Source organism: Sander lucioperca, chromosome 4 (genome assembly GCF_008315115.2).
Source record: "Sander lucioperca isolate FBNREF2018 chromosome 4, SLUC_FBN_1.2, whole genome shotgun sequence".
In the NCBI taxonomy this organism is placed as follows: Eukaryota; Metazoa; Chordata; class Actinopteri; order Perciformes; family Percidae; genus Sander; species Sander lucioperca.
In genome coordinates this window covers 7,234,113-7,254,742 of record NC_050176.1, presented here as the reverse complement: position 1 = coordinate 7,254,742, position 20,630 = coordinate 7,234,113, and the positions used below count along the sequence as shown (strand labels likewise).

Sequence of the window (20,630 nt, the reverse complement as noted above, 5' to 3'; positions counted from 1 at the left end):
GTTTCACCCATAGAAACACCGACCAATCACAGTGGCTAATAGAACCCCAGCTGTTGCTAAGTAACGTTTGTTTGGTGTAACGTTAGTTGAACTATCAGGCCTGCTCGGGACAACTACGGTAGCGTTAGTTTTTCTAGCAATATTTACATTTCTTGATAAAAGTAGGCCTATCTCAACCCTTTTACAGAAGACATATAGCTATATAAAGTTTTCAGCCATGGCTCTTGAAACACAGGGAGTGCCTCAACTTGAACTGGAGGCTGTTATTGGGTTCAACGGTAAGTTGTCCTGCAAACGGTATAACCTAACGTTAGCTAGCTAACCTATCGTTAACACAAATCAAACTTCAAGGAATAACGTTACAGCTAGTTAACACGCTAATTTGCGCGCATGAAACACCTGGAATTTTCTTTTTAATTAGTGTAACATTATAGTTGTAGGTTTACACTACTAGCTAGGTTTTGAAATATCTTAACTGTCAAAGCTAACGTTAAGTTTTAAAATGGTCAAATAAGGAGGTGGCAAGATAAAGTGCTTTGCTAACTAGCTAACTATTTTAAACTATAGAAAGACGGTGCAGCTACTTGGTTGGATTAACGTAACCTGTTAATCTGGGAAATGTTGCGCATTCTCATTGCTGTCTGCTCATCTACCTCGTTACCTTTTGAAATAAGCTACCATCCATCATGATCACAAACAGTTTACCTTTGTCCTTTTCTATCTTAAAACTCGTTCTATCTTATTTAATGCTACATTTTGTGTTATCAGGGCATGTGTTTTCTGGCCTGAGAGTCCATCCAGACAGAGAGCATCTAATCTATCCTCTGGGATGCGCAGTCATTCTAAAGAGAATCAAAGATGGCAAACAGGAGTTCCTGCATGGACACACAAACAATGTATCCTGCATTTCAGTGTCCAAAAGTGGATTATATATTGCCTCTGGACAGGTCAACTTCATGGGCTTTCAGGTGGACGTAGTTGCTATACCTTGTATTTAAAGTTTAAGTTTAAGTTAACTCAACTGAATCCTCAACACCAGCACTTACCTGTTTAATTTTGTTTTCCCTATTGGTGTTATTTGGTACATAAGGAAGTAGTCATTGTTTTGTTTTTTTTCGAAATATTTGGGCTTAAATCCATTTACGGAATGGCAAAACAAATGTGTAATTTTCACATGTAACATTTGTAATATTTTAAATATTTGCCTAGGCTATGGTTATCATCTGGGACTATGCACAGCGAACAATCTATGCCCAGCTGCTGCTCCACAAGGCAAAGGTAGAGGCACTGGCCTTCTCTCCCAACGACAAGTACCTGGTGTCCCTTGGAGGTCAGGATGATGGCAGGTAAACGAGTTTGGGTGGTGCAATTCTGTGTGAGTAGTGCTCCCTCTGAAATAACCAGATTGTGTCACACAGGATTGAGGAAAAGGAAAATTATATTACATTATATGTCATTTAGCTGATGCTTTTATCCAAAGCGACTTACAATTGCTATTTATATCAGAGGTCGCACGCCTCTGGAGCAACTAGGGGTTAAGTGTCTAGGGGTTAAGTGTCTTGCTCAGGGACACATTGGTTGATGTATCACAGTGGGAATTGAACCCAGATCTCCCACACCAAAGGCATGTGTCATATCCACTGCGCCAGCACCACCCTGATCAGCTCATAGACTTATTTTTACAGTCGGATCAGCTGAAAACCAGGATAGTAGTTTAAAAATCTCATAATAAGCTCTGCACTCTTTTATTTAATGACCAATCTCCACAGTAAGGCGTGCAGCATTTTGCCATGTGACTTTCAGAACAGTGTTAACTGCAGTGGCCATTTTATGCAAATTGAGACACTTCTCTGGGCACATTATCACAGTTTGTAACACTTAATAAATACAATCATTTCCTGTAAATCAGTTCTTCAGTGAAAAGAAGAGAGAAGAAAATTGTCTCTTTTACTGAAAATGTAATAGAGAAGCTACCCCTTAGTAGTATGTAAATCCACTCAACTTTACATATTCTCTATTTGTTTAGTGTATGGGGTGTTTTTTGTGTTTTTTCAGCATTGTGGTATGGGATATTGAGACCAAGCAGGCCATCTGTGGGAGCCCAGCTTCAGCGCACAGTGCTGGTCACTGCCTCACTGTGCAGTACTCTAACACAAACGACAATATCTTTGTTTCTGCTGGGAGGTGAGTATATAGTTTCTCTTGGCATTCTGCAATCAATAATCAATTGTCAGCCTAGTTCAACTAGTAAGTAACAATCTTATTTGAGAATTTTAATATCATTGGTCCTTTTTTTGGGCAGCGGAACATTGCGTGTCTGGGAGCTGGACCTCCCCAACAGGAAGATCAGGCCCACCGAGTGTCAGACAGGCAAGCTGAAAAGGATTGTGAAATGTATAGAGGTACGACGCCATGAGAATCTTTTATTCACATCAGTTTGTTTACTCAGCTTATTTAACTAGTTTGCCATTTTGAGGTCCATCTGAGTTTTGCAAAACGGCTATTGCCAAAAGTCACTAAATGATTGGTGGCACAGTTACAGTAGATGCATTTGGGGGAGATATACAGTTAATCTATGAATATGGCTAGCCTTTTAGTGTGGCATTACTCTCTGATTTTTAAATTTCAATTGTCCAAAAATGTACACCAGATACAGTAATATTTGACAGTTTTGCTCATGTTGACTTGTTTATATAACACAGATCTCAGAGGACGATAAATTCATTTTCTGTGGCACCACCAGTGGAGACATAATGAAAATCAACCTGAAGACAGGGCTTCTGAGTGACTGTGGTCCAGTTAAAGCAAAATACAGCCTGGTAGGTCAGCGCAACGGGAGTGCTTACATTCCTAATTTGTCTCTGTGAAAGTAATTTCGGCTGTTGCTCACTCACATTGAGGAATCCTGCTGCACATAAAGAGCTGATTGGACTGTATTCCTGATGGAATGCTACTTTTGAAATATATCCAAAGGCTCATCTCATGTATTTTATTTGATCTGCGACTGTAATTTCTTTTATCTCTTTAATGGATTGTTGTGCACTTCTTTGTCATTCTTGAAATCTGTCTTGTTTGTGAGTACTGTATGTTCCTTTACTACTAGTATCCAGACTCTTCTAAAGTGTGGAAGCATTTAGCTTATGCTTCCTGGAACTAATTCAGGCAGCTCTGCAATATTTGAGAAAACTCACCAGGTCTTTCTAGACATGGTTCAGCTAGTCAAGCTACTTAAATCTCAGTGCTCATAGCTTTTCTGTTCAGGGTGTCAATGTCATAAGGATACTGAAGTCTGGGGACCTGCTTGTAGGCTCTGGATCTGGCACCTTCACTCTGTGTTCCAGGACTAACTTCAAAACTCTTAAGTGAGTCCAACAACTGTGTCATTTGAATCATTACTATTAAAAAGAATCTTACATTTGGTAATAATACATGTTTTGCAAGGTTCACAGCTTTTTTCTCTATATCTTGTACATTCGAATACATATCTAGGGTACCTACAGTATATTATGTAAACAGTTTAGCTGTGTTTAGTGGTCATTATCAGCTCCTTTTTCCCTCTTCTCCTACATTAGGAAAGTCCAGCTGGAAAAGGGGGTGACCTCCATCGCTATAAGAGGGGAGGGCCAGCAGTTCTTTGTTGGAACGGAGGCTGCTCAGATGTACCGCTTAAGTTATGAGAACTTCAAATCTGAACTCATTTCCACCAGCCACAACAGTGCTGTCAAGGACGTAGCCATATCTTTGTAAGTGGCACACAGACCATTCAGGGAGAAAGAGTCAACGTTCCACTAGAGAGAACAACACAGCAAAGTCTTTTACAGCTTTTGAATTTCAAGAAATTCAGAGAAAATAAAACTTCATCATGCTGTAAAATAATCCCTTTGCTCTGGAGCGTGACAAGATAGAAGTATTTCCGATGCACTTTTAAACTTTTTTAAATCAGTTATGTTTATGACTACATTTTGGAGATTAATATTCAGTTAATTTCCAGCAAATACCAAGACACACCAACATCTGAACAGTATTGGGCCAGCTGGCTGTTCAGATCTGTATTGGACTATTTGAGGTTGTATAAGCATGTGTTATCTGATTCAACATTTTCAATCTGTTGTCACATTTGTCCAACAAAAACAACAGTGCTTCCCTAAGCTTGACAAAGACTAAGGCGGTGCTTAAAAGCAAGCACACAGCACACCACAGAGTGTTGCTTACCTTCACTTGGTGTGTTGGCCTGCCTTAGATTTAGGTAGGCAGGCATATTGTAATGCCAGGTTTGCTCCCTGGATCTTTCTATGTTTTTTCCACAAGCACAGATTTTACAAGAAAAATTGTATTCTCTGTGTCATCTATAGTGCAACAAGTACAAGTGATGATTAAACTTCTATTGTGAATAGCTATGTCATGTTTTAAACCACATTTATCTCTCATAATGTCTGACAGTCAGTACCCCATTGTGCTCACTAGAGGGTGACATATGCTTGCCTCATCCATGTCGGTTTAAGTTTAGAAAAACAGTACTGGTTAAATGTAAGGTGATATGCCTTTAACTCAATTAGCACTATTTGTGGGGCAACATTAGCTCAGTCCATGAGGACTTGGCTTGGGAATGCCGGTTCAAGTCCCCGTACAGACCAAGTACGGATTGTGGACTGGTAGCTGGATAGGGGCCTTTTCACCTCCTGGGCACTGCCGAGGCACCCTTAAGCAAGGCACCGAACCCTGAAATGCTTGAGGCGCCTGTTCATGGGCAGCCCCCTCGCTCTGACATCTCTCCATTTAATGCATGTGTATAGGTCCTGTTTGCATGTGTGTGTTAGTTGGGCCTGTGTGTGTGTAATGTGTAAAAAATGTAATTTCCCCTCTGGGATTAATAAAGTGTGTCTTCTTTTGTCTTCTTCTTCTTCTTCTATAACAGATGGTTATAACCACATTCACTGAGCTGTAATTCCACATTTTTCTATCTTTTTTTTCTACTAGTGGAACGTCGGAATTATTTGCAACCTGCTCTGAGGAGGACATCAGGTTGTGGCACATAGACAAGCCCAAAGAGCTGCTGCGCATCACTGTACCCAACATGACCTGCAATTCCCTGGACTTCATGGTTGACGGACATAGCATCATCAGTGGTGGGTATCAGAGAGAGATATCAGCAAGCAAGATTGCATTGGAGCTCATTACTGCAAAAAAAATCAGTCATAATTATATTAGTAAACTTTTTCTGAAGTTACGTACTTGCACTAAAATGATACTATTTCACACACTTCATCAAATTATTCTTCTTGATAACTGACTGTTAAAAATGGATTTCACTCTCTTCTAGCATGGAATGATGGTAAGATTCGTGTGTTTGCGCCGGAAAGTGGCCGGCTCATGCTCATCATTCACAATGCACACAGAATGGGTGTGACAGCCATCGCTGGCACCAGGGACTGTAAGAGGATCGTCAGTGGAGGGGGGGAGGGGCAGGTCAGTACATATAACAGTGATAAACCTCAAACATAGAATTGTTGAAAAAAATTGTGTAATGTCCAGTGTTATCAAATGAAAACACAAAGCAACACATAATGTTAAATTTTAGAATTGCAGTGTGCACTAGTTCCTCCAAGATGTCCAAGATGCAATTGTTTGCTAGCGGACACCATGTGTAGTAAATGAACAACAGTTGGTTGCACAACGCACCATTTTCTGGACACATTTTTTTTATTATAATATAATTGACCCTTCGCTAAGCCACGCCCAAAAACCACCACAGGCCAATCGTGGCTTAGCAACCGTAACTAGGCGTGGGAGGTCTGTCAAGCTTTCGAGCGAGGGAAACACCGTACGCCGAAGCGTTGTGCAAATCCGATACCCAGTATCCTAAAAGTTTGGACGGGGTGGTGGAATTTTTCCCTTCCCGAAACCTAAAACCCAAGGGGAGAAAGGCCGGGCGTGGATCAAGCAGTGTGGGAGGCCCCATTCACAACTAGCTAAATGTCGACAGTATTAACAAAAACACATATGTTTGCTCCAAGGCAAGAACACGCTAATGTTAGCTAGCTAGCTAGCTAACTCAGCACAGCATTGCTTGGAAATAATGACTGTTCTTTGTTCATAATGCATATATTTGAACGTAAAATAAAGACAATTCCGGCGCAAAACGAACCTAGGGGTTAAATAACAGATGTGTACCCACTCTGTCGCTCTCTGGGACATGTTTTCAAGCTAGCGCGGACCGCTGATTAGCTTACAACGCTAGTATTCGGGGCACAGTGAAAGTAAAAACAAATCGCTATTTATACCACTAAAAAGGCTCAAAATATCACCACACTTCAACGGTAGCATAATGACGGTCCCTAAATGTTAACCGAAGCATTGAGAACTTTGTAAGTGTACAGACAGTTTATTAAAAAGATAGATTATAGAGACAGTCACGTTCTCGTATACAAGCGGCCGCCGTCTTGGGAGCTACTGTCTTTCTGCCCCGAATACTAGCGTTGTAAGCTAATCAGCAGTCTGCGCTAGCTTGTTTCAAGCTCCAAACACATTTGATTAGCATGAAAACATGTCCCAGAGAGCGATCAAGTGGGTACACATCTGTTATTAACCCATCCTTAAGATGATTAAAGGCAAGACGGAGGCTCACTGACATACTTTAAAATATATTTCAGCATTTGTTAATCGCTAAAAATATAAGCAGGAGAATGTTATCATTGCAAAGTGTTCAAGCTAATGTCTTGTGTTTATTCCACAAGATTTATGGATAAGCTGTTTGATTTATAATTAGATTATTTTCAAATGTCACTTACCCTGCTGTGCATGAACAGAGCTCCTCAATTTGTGTGTTTCCCATTTGAATGGTCAGCGTATGAGGTGGCTCACATTATAGCATGACCTATAGGCTTTAGCTTCAATTTTGATGAAATTATTCTCTCATCGGTTGCATATTATGTCGTGGATATATCCCTCGAATGCATACTGCAGTCCCTTTTGTCTTGCTCTCTCAAATATTTCACCTGTTCGCCAAAAATGACTAATTATCTCCTTGGGAATGTCTGACACCGGTGCCTACATACTGTAATGGACGTGCCAGGCACGAAAGCTTGACGTAGCAACAGTAATTTAGGAGGGCGGGCTTAGCGAAGGGTCAATTAAGAAGCCATATGCTTAAAAATGGAATGATTATGCGGCTTAGTTTTTTGTAAGTTAGCTAACTTTGTTACCCGGTCTGCAGTCTGCAGGCACGTTCCTGCCACATCTGCGTCTGGACTTCTCTGAAGGAGCTGTTTGTGCATTTCTGTTATTTATTGTAGAATTCCTCCTTAATCTGATTGAATGGTTTTAAGGATGGAAATATGTACATTCTAAATTAAGTCTTACATTTGAATAAGTAATTGTTTATTTTTTTGAAAATGTGGAGCTGTTAATTATTAAGGAGAACTTAAGTTAAGATGCTTAATGCAGATAGTCACATGATTTAATCCATTATAATTACAAAGTTTTATTGTCATATGCACAGTAAGGAAACATGTTTCCCTGTACAAAGAAATTCTTTCTTTGCTGTCCACAGAATGCCAAACAATGTAACATCTACAATATATTCTACAAATATACAAAATGAAACAATTTTAAAAGGCAGCATGTGAAAAATAAAGCAACAATAATAATAGTAAACAGTGCAAATGTTACATCTATGATACAGAGCCAAGACTATAATGTACACACTGTACACAACCTGCAAATACATATCCTTGTATATGTTTGAGCACTGTGGCATACAGTGTTATTGCAGTTTGACAGATTGGAAACTGTTGAATATCTTTTGTAAAGACAAATAACTGAAACAAAGATGAGAAAGCATTTTGATTAAGTATAATATCTGATGTAAAAAAGGGTCTCCTGTGAGGTTGAAGGAGTTTGGGTTCACCTGTTGTAGGTGCGTGTTTGGGAGCTGCAGCCACACGGCCATCGGCTGCTGGAGACCATGAAAGAGCACAAAGCCACCATCAATTGTATCAAAATCAAGAGTGACGACAAAGAGTGTGTCACTGCCAGCTCTGATGGTGCCTGCATCATCTGGGACTTAGTGTGAGTAGCCAATCTGCATATGCAAACACTTCTGTCTGAGCACCAGGCAAGAACAACACATACATCTCTCACATGTATCCTCTTTGTTCTTGTATATTTAGTGCATAAAATACCCCTATGTTTCTAGCAGTAGTATCAATGTCAAAAAGTAAACGTTCATGGGCACAAAGGTCGGAGGAACAGTATCTATTATTATTTTATGGCACTCAATGTCATGCAAAGCCGCTACACTGAGTCAAAATTGTAATTAACTCATTCTCAATTTTACCCCACAACCAGAAGTGGATGACTCTTAAATTTGATTTTTCCTGAATCTCAACTAGGTCTATTTTACTGAGAGCAGAGCAGACCAAATGGAAAGGTGTTACTGGATCAGTTAATCACATTATCCAGTACAAAACATAGTATAAATAATTGCTAATGATATACGTACATAGCCACCAGAGAGAACCTGACAGAAAATAGAGTGCTGCCTTCAGGTCTGAGTTGTGATAAGAGTGCTTAAACTGTTCATTGGTGTCTGGCTGGTACAGTAGAAATACAAAAATAAATCCACTGCATTCTTTATGAAGAAAGCTTTAAAGCCTTTAATCTGTGGGGCTTCTTCTGTGAAGAGAATAAAACCTTTAAAAACTCTGATGGTGTTCATGTTTTTTCACTGTCTATCCCCTTCAATGACTAAGTGTGTGGATTTAAGGCTTTCCAGGCTGGATGCATCAAGAGTAGCATGGATTTCCTTTTTTGTATGATTACTAACAAGCTGATGTTGAAAAGAATATTACTCAGACAAGAGCCTTAATGAATCTAGATTATCCAGCCAGACACACTATTTTTTTTTTGTGTCCACAGAGGAAGTTGTGCATGTGTGTGCATGTTCTATTTGCTTTGTGACTGCATGGTACATTTAAGCGGTTTTTAAATTTGTTGTGCATCTGTTTTTTGTTTGTTTTTTACCTAAAAGAAGTTTTATGTTATATTGTTGTTATGCTACACCACTTCTATACTGGTGATAGTCAACCTCCTCTCTCCTCCCTTTTTTCATCTTCTGCATTTCCTGCTGTAGGCGGTTTGCAAGTCTTCAAATGGTGATTGCCAACACACTGTTCCGGACGGTGTGCTACCACCCAGAAGAATACCAGCTCATTACCAGTGGCACTGACAGAAAGGTGTGTTTTGGGACAGTCAATAGTAGAAGAAGTATTTAGATCCTTTAATTGAGTAAAAGTACTAATACCACACTGTGAAATATATTCCACTACAAGTAAAGGTCCTGCTTTCAAAACCCTTACTTTAGTAAAATATGTAAGTATTATCAGCACAATTGACTTAAAGTATCAAAAGTACTTACTAGTTTTGGTTTAATATTACTGCTGCATTAGTGTGTATGTAGCATTTTACTGCTGTAGTCGTTGAAGGTTGCGCTCATTTTAAGTCCTTTATATACTGTTGGGTCATTTAATCTACAGCAATGCATCATTTTTTATGAGAACATAATATGTTTGTAGCATTGCTGTCCTGTGAAAACCATATATCTCTAAAAAAAAATCAACTTTTGTCGGTTACATTCCACCACAGTACTCAGTGCAGCAGAATACATTTTAAGGCAATTCAAGTAGGCAGTTTTTTAAATTCTTATTAACTTAATGTATATCTCAACCAGTATATCCCTTTACTGCGGTCTCATAAATCTGCCCATGCATCTTCAGTTTTAGTTGGTTTAATGCACTAGCATGTAAGAGCTGGTTAGCAAATAATTCCCTGGGACGCAATTCAGCAGTCATGCCTCACAGGAACAAAATGTAATGATTGTAATGATTGAAAATCCCTCAGGGTGCAAAGAGACTGGCACTCACACAATCATAATCTAGATGTCTCATTATGCTGTTATTGTTATTATAATCTCCACTCAGTGTGTGTGAGAGAAAAGCCTGCCACTCTGGTAAAATCAGAGTAGAGGAGCACAGTGAAGACTTAGACACACACACACACACACACACACACACACACACACACACACACACACACACACACACACACACACTTTCATGTCCATAGATTAGTTTGAAAAGCTTGTGATTTGTTTCTCAGCTGAACATAAGTAAGCCGTTGTGTTGGCTGCAAGTCACTGTGACAAAAACACTCTCTCTCTACATAATAATAACATAATAACACGTATGTTATTTTGTGAATCATTTTGATTAACTCAGCACTTTATTTACATAAGGTCATAAGTTCACAGTGGCAGAATGAAATGCTTGGTTCTTTGATTGTGCACTCTATCCACACCCCGTGAGCCCGGCCACACTCTAGACCTGTATTGTTGCCTCCCCTGCATGTTGAGAGGTGAGAACAAGTTGTGCTGTGGATGTGCTGAGTGAGCGGAGACAGAGTGAGAAGGAGGGATTCAGGGAATGGGGAGAGAGAAGTGAGAGATGAGAGAGGGGAGTGCTGTGGTGTTCGTGCCTTCCTGTGGATGTGCCTATGCCAGCCAGATCCACCATCTGCTCATCCCAGGACACAGAAAGTAAACCACCAGAATTGAGAGAAGGTGTGAAGAGAAAGGCAGTGGCCAAGGGAGAAATAGACAAGGGTAGTGCAGGGTTAGGGAGAGGTTGTAATGATGATGATGATGCATGTTTTGGTGCTGCATTTAGTGTAGACAATATGGTGCTAACTCTCTCCCCAGTGTCTTTTAGGAGGATGGGAATGATAGTTGAAAGCAGGTTTATTGTATTGTTGCTAGTTATTGTTTTTAAAGTGTTTGTTTTGCTAAAAAGGGGATGTAGCTTTGCTGACTTACGTAATTAAAATGTAGTAGTACTAGCAGCATAATATGAATTTAGAAACATATCCAGCAATACTTGTGTTAAGTTTTTGGAAAAAAGGCATGTGACAAAGGTTCCTGGATGGAATGAAACATGAAACGTCGTGGTTACATGGTATGCACCTTAACCTCTCAACCACACAAGTGCCCCCATAAGGTCTTTTCTTTCCGGGATGTTATTACAAGGCATCATTTGTCTTTGTGTTCACCCAATAACGTTCTTGAAAGACTCAATTTGGCTCTTGTGTGGCTTATTTTGAATGAATATTTTTGAAGGAGCCATTAGCATAAGGACTTAACAATGCTGACCTTGTCTGTAGCTGAGGTGACTACTCTGGCTGTGACTTCAGGGCTTTTTCTGGTTATAAAATGAGCATTACCAACAGCAGGCCTGGCGTTTCAGACTTGCCCTTGCTTGCTGCATGTAATTAATTTCCTGGTGGCTCATGTTGTGGCTATAAGCCAGTTTCCTAGGCTGAGGTGGAGGGAACACAGATGGGCCAAGACAACTCACACAGGTGGGAGTCTCTAATAAGCTGGTGAAATGAGATAATGAAGGAGGGAGAGGCTGTGACTGTGGCAAGGAGGAAGCAACGGAAGATGACATGAGGGAGAAGGAGGAGGAGAGTTACAATATAACTGATCTTACTGGGATTTACAAAATATTGTACATAACATAATTTTGATCACTTATTAGTGGTATTGTTATGCCTCCACACTGGCGACAGCCATATGTTTTCAGATTGTCCTACCGTCCGCCCCACTCTCGTGAATGTGATATCTCAGGAACGCCTTGAGGGAATTTCTTCAAATTTGGCACAACGTCCACTTAGACTCAAGGATGTACTGCATAGATTTGAGTGGTCAAAGGTCAAGTTCACTGTGATCTCACAAAATACGTTGTGGCCCATAACTCAAGAAATTATACGATAATTATGACAACATTTTACACAAATGTCTTATAAGATAAAATTATGAAGTGATGTTATGTCCTAAAGGACAAAGGTTAACTTTACTGTGACATTGTAATGTTCTGCAAAAAAAAAAACAACTTTTCTGGCCATTATTTATGACCATAACTCAGGACAATAGGGGAGATTGTGACCATATTATACATTTGGTCAGATACTGAATTCTTGACAATACTTTTGGGTGCCCATCTTGAAACTGTGGTGATTGTATAGATCGTTTGTTTTGAAGATGTGTGTGAAGCATCCACAGAATTTGTAGCTTCTTTGCAGCAGCATCCATATTTGAAGCATTGTCTACTGTCATGGCGACAAGGAATTTGACTCTGTCTTTTGTTTCTCTCAATAAACTTACACACTAATAGACATACAGCAGAACAGTCAAATCAATTTAATTATATATCCCTATATCACATCAAAGATTTGCCTCAAGGGGCTTCCCAATCTGTACAGCAAGCAACATCCTCTATCTAACCCTCATCTTGGATGAGGAACAACTCCCAGGCTTCATGTTTCTCTCTGCAACAAACTGCCAATCTGTCACAACTCATTGTAGAGAGGGTCAGGAGGGCTATCCGAGATAGCTTTGATTTTGTACCTCGTCCTACTCTCCACCACTGCCTCCACACTGTCCAGTTCCAACCTGATCACCCAGTTGGCCTGCCTTAACAGCTTGGCGAGACTGCTAACCTCCAAGCATCGATGCCACCAACCCAGCACACCACGGCGAAGAACAGAGCACTGGCTACTACAGCCTAATAGAAGATCTGCAGGAGCCTGTTACACACTGAAGGATCTGAGTCTCCTCAGGAAGAACCGTCTGCTCTGTCCCTTCCTAAAAAGAGGGCTATAGTGTTGTGACTCAAGTCCAGTTTTTATTGATTTGGACCCCACAACAGTACTTGTATACTGTAAGTCGACCCTCTTTACTTCATCTCCCTGGATGGCAACTAGGACAGGGGGCCTCCTGTTCCTCTGGTAGTCCACCACCAGCTCATTGGTTTTGCTGATATTGAGTTTCAGGTGATTTTGTTGCACTATGACAAAGCTCTCTATCAGTCCTCTGTACTCCTCTGTGAGAAAATAGTGTCTAAGTGAAGACAGCATCACATCTTTTCTCACTGGAAAATTTTCACTGGAATCATACATGTCAATATAGTGATAACTTCCATTTCAACCAAAAATAGACTTAATGCCTTTTATTAGATTCCTTCAAAGTCTTCTACATATATTATAAGTTATAAGATAGTACTCTCATGAAACACACATGTCAGCTGAAATAATTTGCATATTCTGCACAGCTGTAAGCCTTACGTTTTGATGTGATACTGAGTTAAACAAGGAAGGATTTCAGAACTTTGTATTTGGTGTTTATAATGAACTGTTTCCCCCTCTGGTTGTGGCTGTGTTTTTCCAAATTATGTTTTGTAAAGTTATTTTGTAGGAATATTAATATCAGCAAGCCATTCCATCCGGATAAGCCGATATGTAGCAGAGAAATCCTGTAGTTTCAAACGGCCCCCACAGAAATGCTCCTGTGGCTTGTAAGGGCAGCTTATTGCTTTGAGAATCATTCTGCAGTTTTGAAACTATAAATAAGAGTTTTTTTTTTTCTCCCAAGCCTTATGTTCCTCTTCCATTCCATAAAAACCAACCGTATTTGATATGTCTGTGTGAGATTACATTTCCCATCTTATAATGTATTACAGGCATGGTCTTGTGCAGATAAATGAAATCCTATCTCAGAGGCTATTCTTATAAAGGTTGGGCTCATTCTGTGTAGCTCTGTGTAACATGAACTTTTATCCATTACCTTTTACGAACAGCCAACCCATGTAATACTGCGTATGATTTCATTTAGTTTAGTCAAATAGTAAGCATCTACAGTATGTATTGTTTGTTAGCAGCATTACAGTAAGGATATATACAGATCTTTAAATATGGTGTGTAGTGCTTTTAACACTTGATTTACTTTGAGCCTGTGTTTTACCAACTTTGAAATGGCTTCTGGACTGTAAACACACATAGGGACTGAGATCAATGCTCAGAAGGGCCACTTAATCTTCTATTAGAACCTCATTCATATAAGGTGGTGTATTAAGTTTTAATGATCAAATCCATCTGGCCCTTTATTTACAGTACTTAACTTTTAAAATGTAATCAGCTTAGTCATATAAATAACAAGAAAGGACCCTTGTTGCCGTGTGGTACTGTGATGTTTCTGCTGCCTGCGCTATAAATAACTTTGGATAAAATTGCCTTTTGTGAGACTTGATACTTTGACAGCTATAAAGCTTGAGGGATGATTAAGTCTCATTTAGATCAGCAAACTTTCAATTTGTGTGTGTGTGTGTGTGTGTGTGTGTGTGTGTGTGTGTGTGTGTGTGTTTAATAAAATCTAACCATAGACCTAAGCATTTACATACACTGTACTAATAATAAAGCAGTAAAGGTAGTTCAAGGGGGTTTGAGATCACACATTGCATTTTACCATAATAGGAAATAATACAGTCTATATGATGATGATGTAATTGAGCAATAGTGAGCCAGTAGTCTGTCCAACGACTGCATCAATCTTCAAAAGCAATTAATACTATAATTCAAATTACAGCAAAGAGATCAGAAGGTTATGTGTCATTTATGATGCCTGCTTTTTGTTCTCCGTGTCAATAAAGAAGAGAGACTCCACAATATCAGTGTACAGTACATGCACACTCTCCCTCCCTCTTGAACACTGACTGAGTCTTCCATAAACAATGCCAGTGATGAACAAATATGTGTAATGTGTTAACTTCCCTCTCAGGTTGCCTACTGGGACGTGTATGACGGCTCTGCCATTAGAGAACTGGAAGGCTCGCTGTCTGGGGCCATCAATGGCATGCACATCACACAGGATGGCAAACACTTTGTTACAGGTATGGCCCATTACACGTCTCAGACTTGTTATATTGCTGTGCTCCTTTTACACATGCCTCGGTCCATTGCTAATAATGCTCATGTTCAGATAAAAGCATGATTTTTTTTGTGAATAAAGTTTAAGTTAGTGTCCTTTAGTTAAAAACTCTTTAATGAAATGCTTAGATTTGTATTGATCTTGGCATTCTTGTGTTATAGTCCATCTGTCTTTTTTACTCTCAAATATAGTAGAGTGTGTTCTCATCTCTTCGGAGCCTTAATTTTCATCTCCTCTGCTGACACTACAATGCCTGCTCTGCTAAAACTTCTTTCAGGTTGTTGACATATTTTTCACCTTTTCATGACAGGTGGAGATGACAAGCTGGTGAAGGTGTGGGACTACATGGAAGGTGCAGTAACCCACACAGGAATAGCTCATGGTGGCAGTATCACCAGCATCAAGGTCTGCTCCAACAACCGCACCTTAGTCAGCACCAGCGCAGATGGAGCCATTCTTCGATGGCGGTTCCCTCACCCCTCTTCCTCTTAATGTGGCACGTGGAATCCTGGACACGTCATGTAGAAGCAACAGAAACTTGTAATCCAGTAACACCGCATCATATGCAAATGTAGCCAACATTCTCCCTTAATCTTTCCACTTAGTAAATGTTCCTATCAGAGTTCAACAAGCTTACATTAACATTGCAGAATAGGTTTACACTCTAACCAAAAGAAATAAATATAATTTGATCAAGCATGAATGACTTTGTTAGATTGTTTTCTTTTCCGTCAGAGAAAAGATGATATAAGTGAAGAGATTACACTTCCTGAGCAGTGTAGTCTCGTGAATGGTAATTCCCCACAGGAGCTGAATATAGGTGGAAATTCGCAGAGCGACAATTTACTTGAATTTAAAATTACACTTCGAGGCACAGGAACTTATTCTTCACATCAAAGTGTCTGCATTATGCTTCTTTAGACTTCATGAGAACAACATAATGCAGTTCTACAGACAGTCTCATTGCAGATTAAACCAGAATATGTAAAAACAAGGCAATAGTATACAGTACATCACATGTACTCAGATATGATTCTTCTGTATGTTACTGTAGAGACAAAGAGTAGGCCCAGATTCTTGGCCGCTTAAGCACACGGCTGCTGTCAGGTAATCTATCAATAGCAATTCCCTGAAGGATTCTGGGTAAAGTGAGAGGCAACGTACAGCAGAAATGCTCTCTGACTGTCTCTGATCGGAACCCACTCTCCTCAGTATTGTTCAAAATGGCTAATCGAAATAATGTATTACTCACCCCTGCTTCCCCCCAAAAAAGTCAAATGAAATGGCAAACCTGATGTAAACCAAGTCAGCAATAACATCCCTGGAACAGTAAAAAGAAAACAAAAGGCATCTCTGTCTTGGCGCTTCTCCACCCTGCTTATAAACAGGACGATTGTGGGTCATTTTCTGTAAGGAATATTAGAATATTAGTAAGGATATTGGATGGGGTCCTGACTATCTATTTCAATAAATCAGCACATCTGGCCCACTAAGTTCAATCTTTAGTACTGGTGAGCTGTGAAATTAAGCTTCAAGTGATTAGAATCTGAATATAGCACAAAAGATGGTAAATCCCCGTTGAACACCAGAACTGCAAATAACTTGTCTGGCCAAATGGTTCTGTAACATTCATTTTACTTTGTGGAGCTTCCAGGTTGTTGTAGCAGCAGCAGCAGCAGCAGCAGCATTATCGTGTATGAAGGTAGCAGCCATGCTATTTATAGGATGCTGTACATGTGTCTGTAAATGCTAGTGTGTTATACTGTGGACAGAAGGTATTTCAATAGCAGAGTGATGCAAAAGTAGACCCTTATATACTTTTGAGGTTTTCTTTTTAAACAGTAATAGAAACATACTTCATACAGCAGTATTATGTGGTCATTGAGAAGTTTTACTCTCATTGGTCTCACTGTATTTAATTAGTCCATACTCTTACTATCGGATGATGATAATGTACCAGTACCACTAAAAGGCTTTCAGTAGCTGATGAGTCTTCATTTTAGGACTGGGGTAGGAAATAAGGAGAGGTTGATGTTTTTGTGACAGCCCCTGTATTAGGATCCAACAAATGCCAATGATGTCTTCTTTAAGACACCCTCTGAAGATGTTAGGCAGGTGATGTTGTAATTAGTCCTACAGGGGGCAGTTTAAGGCTACAGTGCTTGACACCTATTAAAGTAAACAACTTCCTTGTTCCCTGAGTAACACACAAGACATGTTAAGTTATGTGCGTCTTGCCAGTCCAGCAACAGTGTGCAAAGGATTTCCTGCTCATTGTATGAACCATTCTATTGTGATAAGTAATGCAATCCAGGTTAATTAAATTCATGTCTGAGGGGCGGGCATTAGACGATGTCCTGCAAATATAAACGTGTTCATTGTAGAACCATACACAGGAGAGGAGGGAGGAATAGGTAGTGAGAGAGAGTCCAAGACCGCCAGCGTACGATCCAGCGCCGAGAGCCATCAATGAGGAAGTGTACTGAAGCTGCTGTGTGGAGGCAAGTAAACGTCTCCTCTCTGTAGTTCATGGAGGGAGCGTCACGCATCAAAACGCGCGGACTGGTGACCATATCGTAATGGGAATTACCGGGATGTCAAGGGAATAATATCAGTAATCATGTGCCTAATCGGCACCAAGTCGGTGCCACTTCAGCGGTAAGGTTTTTAGAGAGAAAGGAGGAGGAGGGGTAGACAGCCTGGCAGACAGGTGCGACTCCACATCCCGTTTCATTTTCTCTCGGTCCTATTAAGTAGTAGGAGCCATGGATACCCGCAAAGAAAACAAGGCAAGAAAAGCCATGAAACCCAAAACGACGAAGCGAAAAGAGAAGAAATACAAAACCGGGAAGTTTATCAGGAGGAAATCGCTGCGATCTTTTGGGAATGTCATGGGAAGGATCCTTAAAACTTTAGGCACTTTGGCGCACTTTGGCGACGCGGAACCACCGGACGCGGAGGACGACGACGGCGGCTTCGGGCACAGCGATTCTGGGGGTTTCAAAGACGACTGCGTGCAGACCTCCAGAGAGGGAACCGTGAAGAAGTGCTCCACGGCGTCCTCCTCTCACGGCTCGGTGAAAGACAGGCTGTCGTGGTGCTACGGCGACAAGACCCCCGGGGTGCTGGGGCTGAAGAACCACGGTAACACCTGTTTCATGAACGCCGTGGTTCAGTGCCTCAGCAACACGGACCTGCTGGCCGAGTACCTCGGGCTGGAGCAGTACAAGACTGATTTGTGCCACAGGAGGGTTAACGGGGAGGTGAGAAGCGAGGAGCCGCAGACCGCCAGAGGAGAGGTGACCGAGCAGCTGGCGTCGCTGGTTCGAGGGCTGTGGACGCTGGAGTACACCCCGCAGCTGTCTGTGGAGTTCAAGGTGAGGACAGAGAGGGCACTGACTGGGTATTTATCTACTACAGTATTAGGTTGCTGCTGATTGCACTGCTTTGTTGTGATGTTTTTTTTTAGTTTTATGTCTTAATGCATATTTGCCTGAGTGGAAAGTAAACTACGGTGGTGCCCACAGTTTAATTTCCTGACATGCCATTTGATGACATTTTTAGAAACTACTTAATAGAGATGGATCGTCTTTCTAAGATATATCCAATATTTTTTTTTTCTTGAGAACTTAACCACTAGAGTTACACAAATATCAGATGTATGTTTTGGTAAGTATTATTTGGAAAGTCATGTTTTTAATTGGAAATTGATGTTTTCCAATTTATTCAGCCAGGTGGATACTTGCAAAGCTATATTTCTACCTGAACATAGCATGCACGGGCCCCAGCCCCCCAGGGGCCCTTTGTCAATTGGTTTGTGATTATTTTATTAACTCCACGTTTGTCTGGGAATGTGCTCTACTTTAGCACAATAAAACCAATTTCACAGGGCCTTGAGGCATTTTAAATCAAATGATCAGCAAACCTGCGGCCAGGTAGTTTTCCAGCACAGGCGAGCTGGTGGGTTTCAGGGTGTCTAGGCAAAATATAATTTAGCTGCCTTGAGTTATCTGCTGTGTTCTGTACTCAGTAGGTACTTGGAGAAGTCAGGGTACATACACATTGCACAGAGAGAGCGAGAAGGAGGGTCAATGGGGGTTCAACAGGAAATGTGTGCCTCATTGTCCCCTGTGAGCTACTCCAACAATAAAGACATGTCATTATCTTCAGGTTAGTTTACCTATACACATTCTTCCCATAGAATCTCCCCAGTTTTTTTTCTGTAAAACACAGTCATAATAGCTTTTATGCATCCTGTGCCCTGCCACTACTCATCAGCCAGCCTACCAGCACAGCATCCTGTCAAGAGGATTTTGTGTTGTTGTTTTTTTAAGCAGTATTACCAACTATCACATATCACGGCCTATATTGGCAAAACAAATATTTGAATAAACACGTCAGGTGAGCACTGAGTGTGGTTCAAAGGGCAACAGTCTACCTGTGTGTTCCATTTCCGTGAATGAAGGCACACAGCCAGGTCGTGTTTCAGTGAAGCAGTAACAATAAATACACCTCACCACTTTGCGTCCCAGTTTCGGCATTTTATTATTGTTTGTACTAGTGGTAGTTTTGTGTGTGCATGCAATGTGGTTACTGATTACACACAGGCTGCAGTGTCTCCACTTGACTCACCTGCCCTTCAATGCAGCACTTCAGGTGGTTTGTCCACATTCTCGACATCTTCGACTGTCATTAGGAGTACGAGGGAGTCGAGCATTCCTGCCTTATTACACAAACTGTTAAATGCATGTGATAAGAGTTGCAACATTATCTGACAAAATATAAGCATATTATAGAGGATATTAAATCAACAAGGGGTCACATACTTGCAACACAGAAGGCTTGCTTGCTTGCTGTCGCAGTCACGGCTGTTGTGAGCCAGGGCTGCAGGGTTCCCTCTGGGCTGACAGTCAACCAGTACATTACATTTAGCTAACGCTTTTATCCAAAGCGATTTACAATTGCTATACTGTATATGTCAGAGGCCGCACACCTCTGGAGCAACTATGGGTTAAGTGTCTTGCTCAAGGACACATTGGTTGAAGAATCGCAGTGGGAATTGAACCCAGATCTCCCACACCAAAGGCATCTGTCATATCCACTGCGCCATCACCACCAGTAGGCCGGTAACTGCTCTGTTGCATCAACAGACAGCCTGGGGGAAGTTGTAGGGGAGTGGGTATGCACAAAAACACACATACAGTGGGAGACGGTATGAGTGGGATATAATTTATAATGGAAAAGGTTGAGAGAGAGTGCACTCTGTTCCAAAGCTGTCAGCGAAAGGTAGTGATTAAGGAGATGCTGTTTTAATCTGAAAAATTCAAGGAGTCATCATGTAATGGATCATTAATGCATGTAGATTTTAAACTCTTGTCAAGGTCAGCTTCACCAACTTGAGTCTCTGTAGACTTTTTATATAATAATACAAAGTTTGGGGTAACACAAGGTCTTGAAGGGTATTTAGGTATGGATGGAGGTAAAAATCTGGATTTGTATTAAATAAAATGACCTCCTCTTGTGCAGTATTTTGTTCAGGTCAATCAAATTGTCACACAATGTGTGATTCAGTCTGTCTCATTCAGGCCCTTTGTACCAAAATGAGTTAAAATGGTGGCTGATATCAGTCCGTGTAATGGCCACATATTGGAAGGAAATACTCACTATTAGCCCTTGAATTTAACGTCTGAGGTATTCACTCTTTCCTTTATTTTGCTCTAATACCTCTCATTATTGTGGGCTGCAATAAAAACAAAATCCATGTCCTTCACTCCCCCTTTCTTGCTTCGCCCCATCGCATCGATACAGTGATTTGTGT

At 40.7% G+C, this 20,630-nt stretch overlaps 2 protein-coding genes across 2 annotated transcripts in view; both read left to right on the top strand.

Moving 5' to 3' along the window:
- Position 1: 1 nt before the first annotated feature.
- Positions 2-15,512, top strand: cfap52 (cilia and flagella associated protein 52). The gene is made up of 14 exons (XM_031289415.2): positions 2-278; positions 769-968; positions 1,210-1,346; positions 2,056-2,184; positions 2,303-2,402; positions 2,703-2,819; positions 3,262-3,362; positions 3,573-3,743; positions 4,978-5,126; positions 5,321-5,466; positions 7,916-8,067; positions 9,131-9,233; positions 14,663-14,774; positions 15,123-15,512. The coding sequence occupies exons 1-14, from the start codon at positions 218-220 to the stop codon at positions 15,302-15,304; spliced, it is 1,860 nt and encodes a 619-aa protein (XP_031145275.1). The 5' UTR covers positions 2-217; the 3' UTR covers positions 15,305-15,512.
- Positions 15,513-17,197: 1,685 nt separating this feature from the next.
- usp43a (ubiquitin specific peptidase 43a) overlaps positions 17,198-20,630 on the top strand; it is a 119,627-nt gene continuing 116,194 nt past the window's right edge. The window contains exon 1 of the mRNA XM_031289044.2: positions 17,198-18,189. Coding sequence (XP_031144904.1) covers positions 17,578-18,189 — 612 coding nt within the window. The 5' untranslated portion in view covers positions 17,198-17,577. The remainder of the gene's footprint in view (positions 18,190-20,630) is intronic.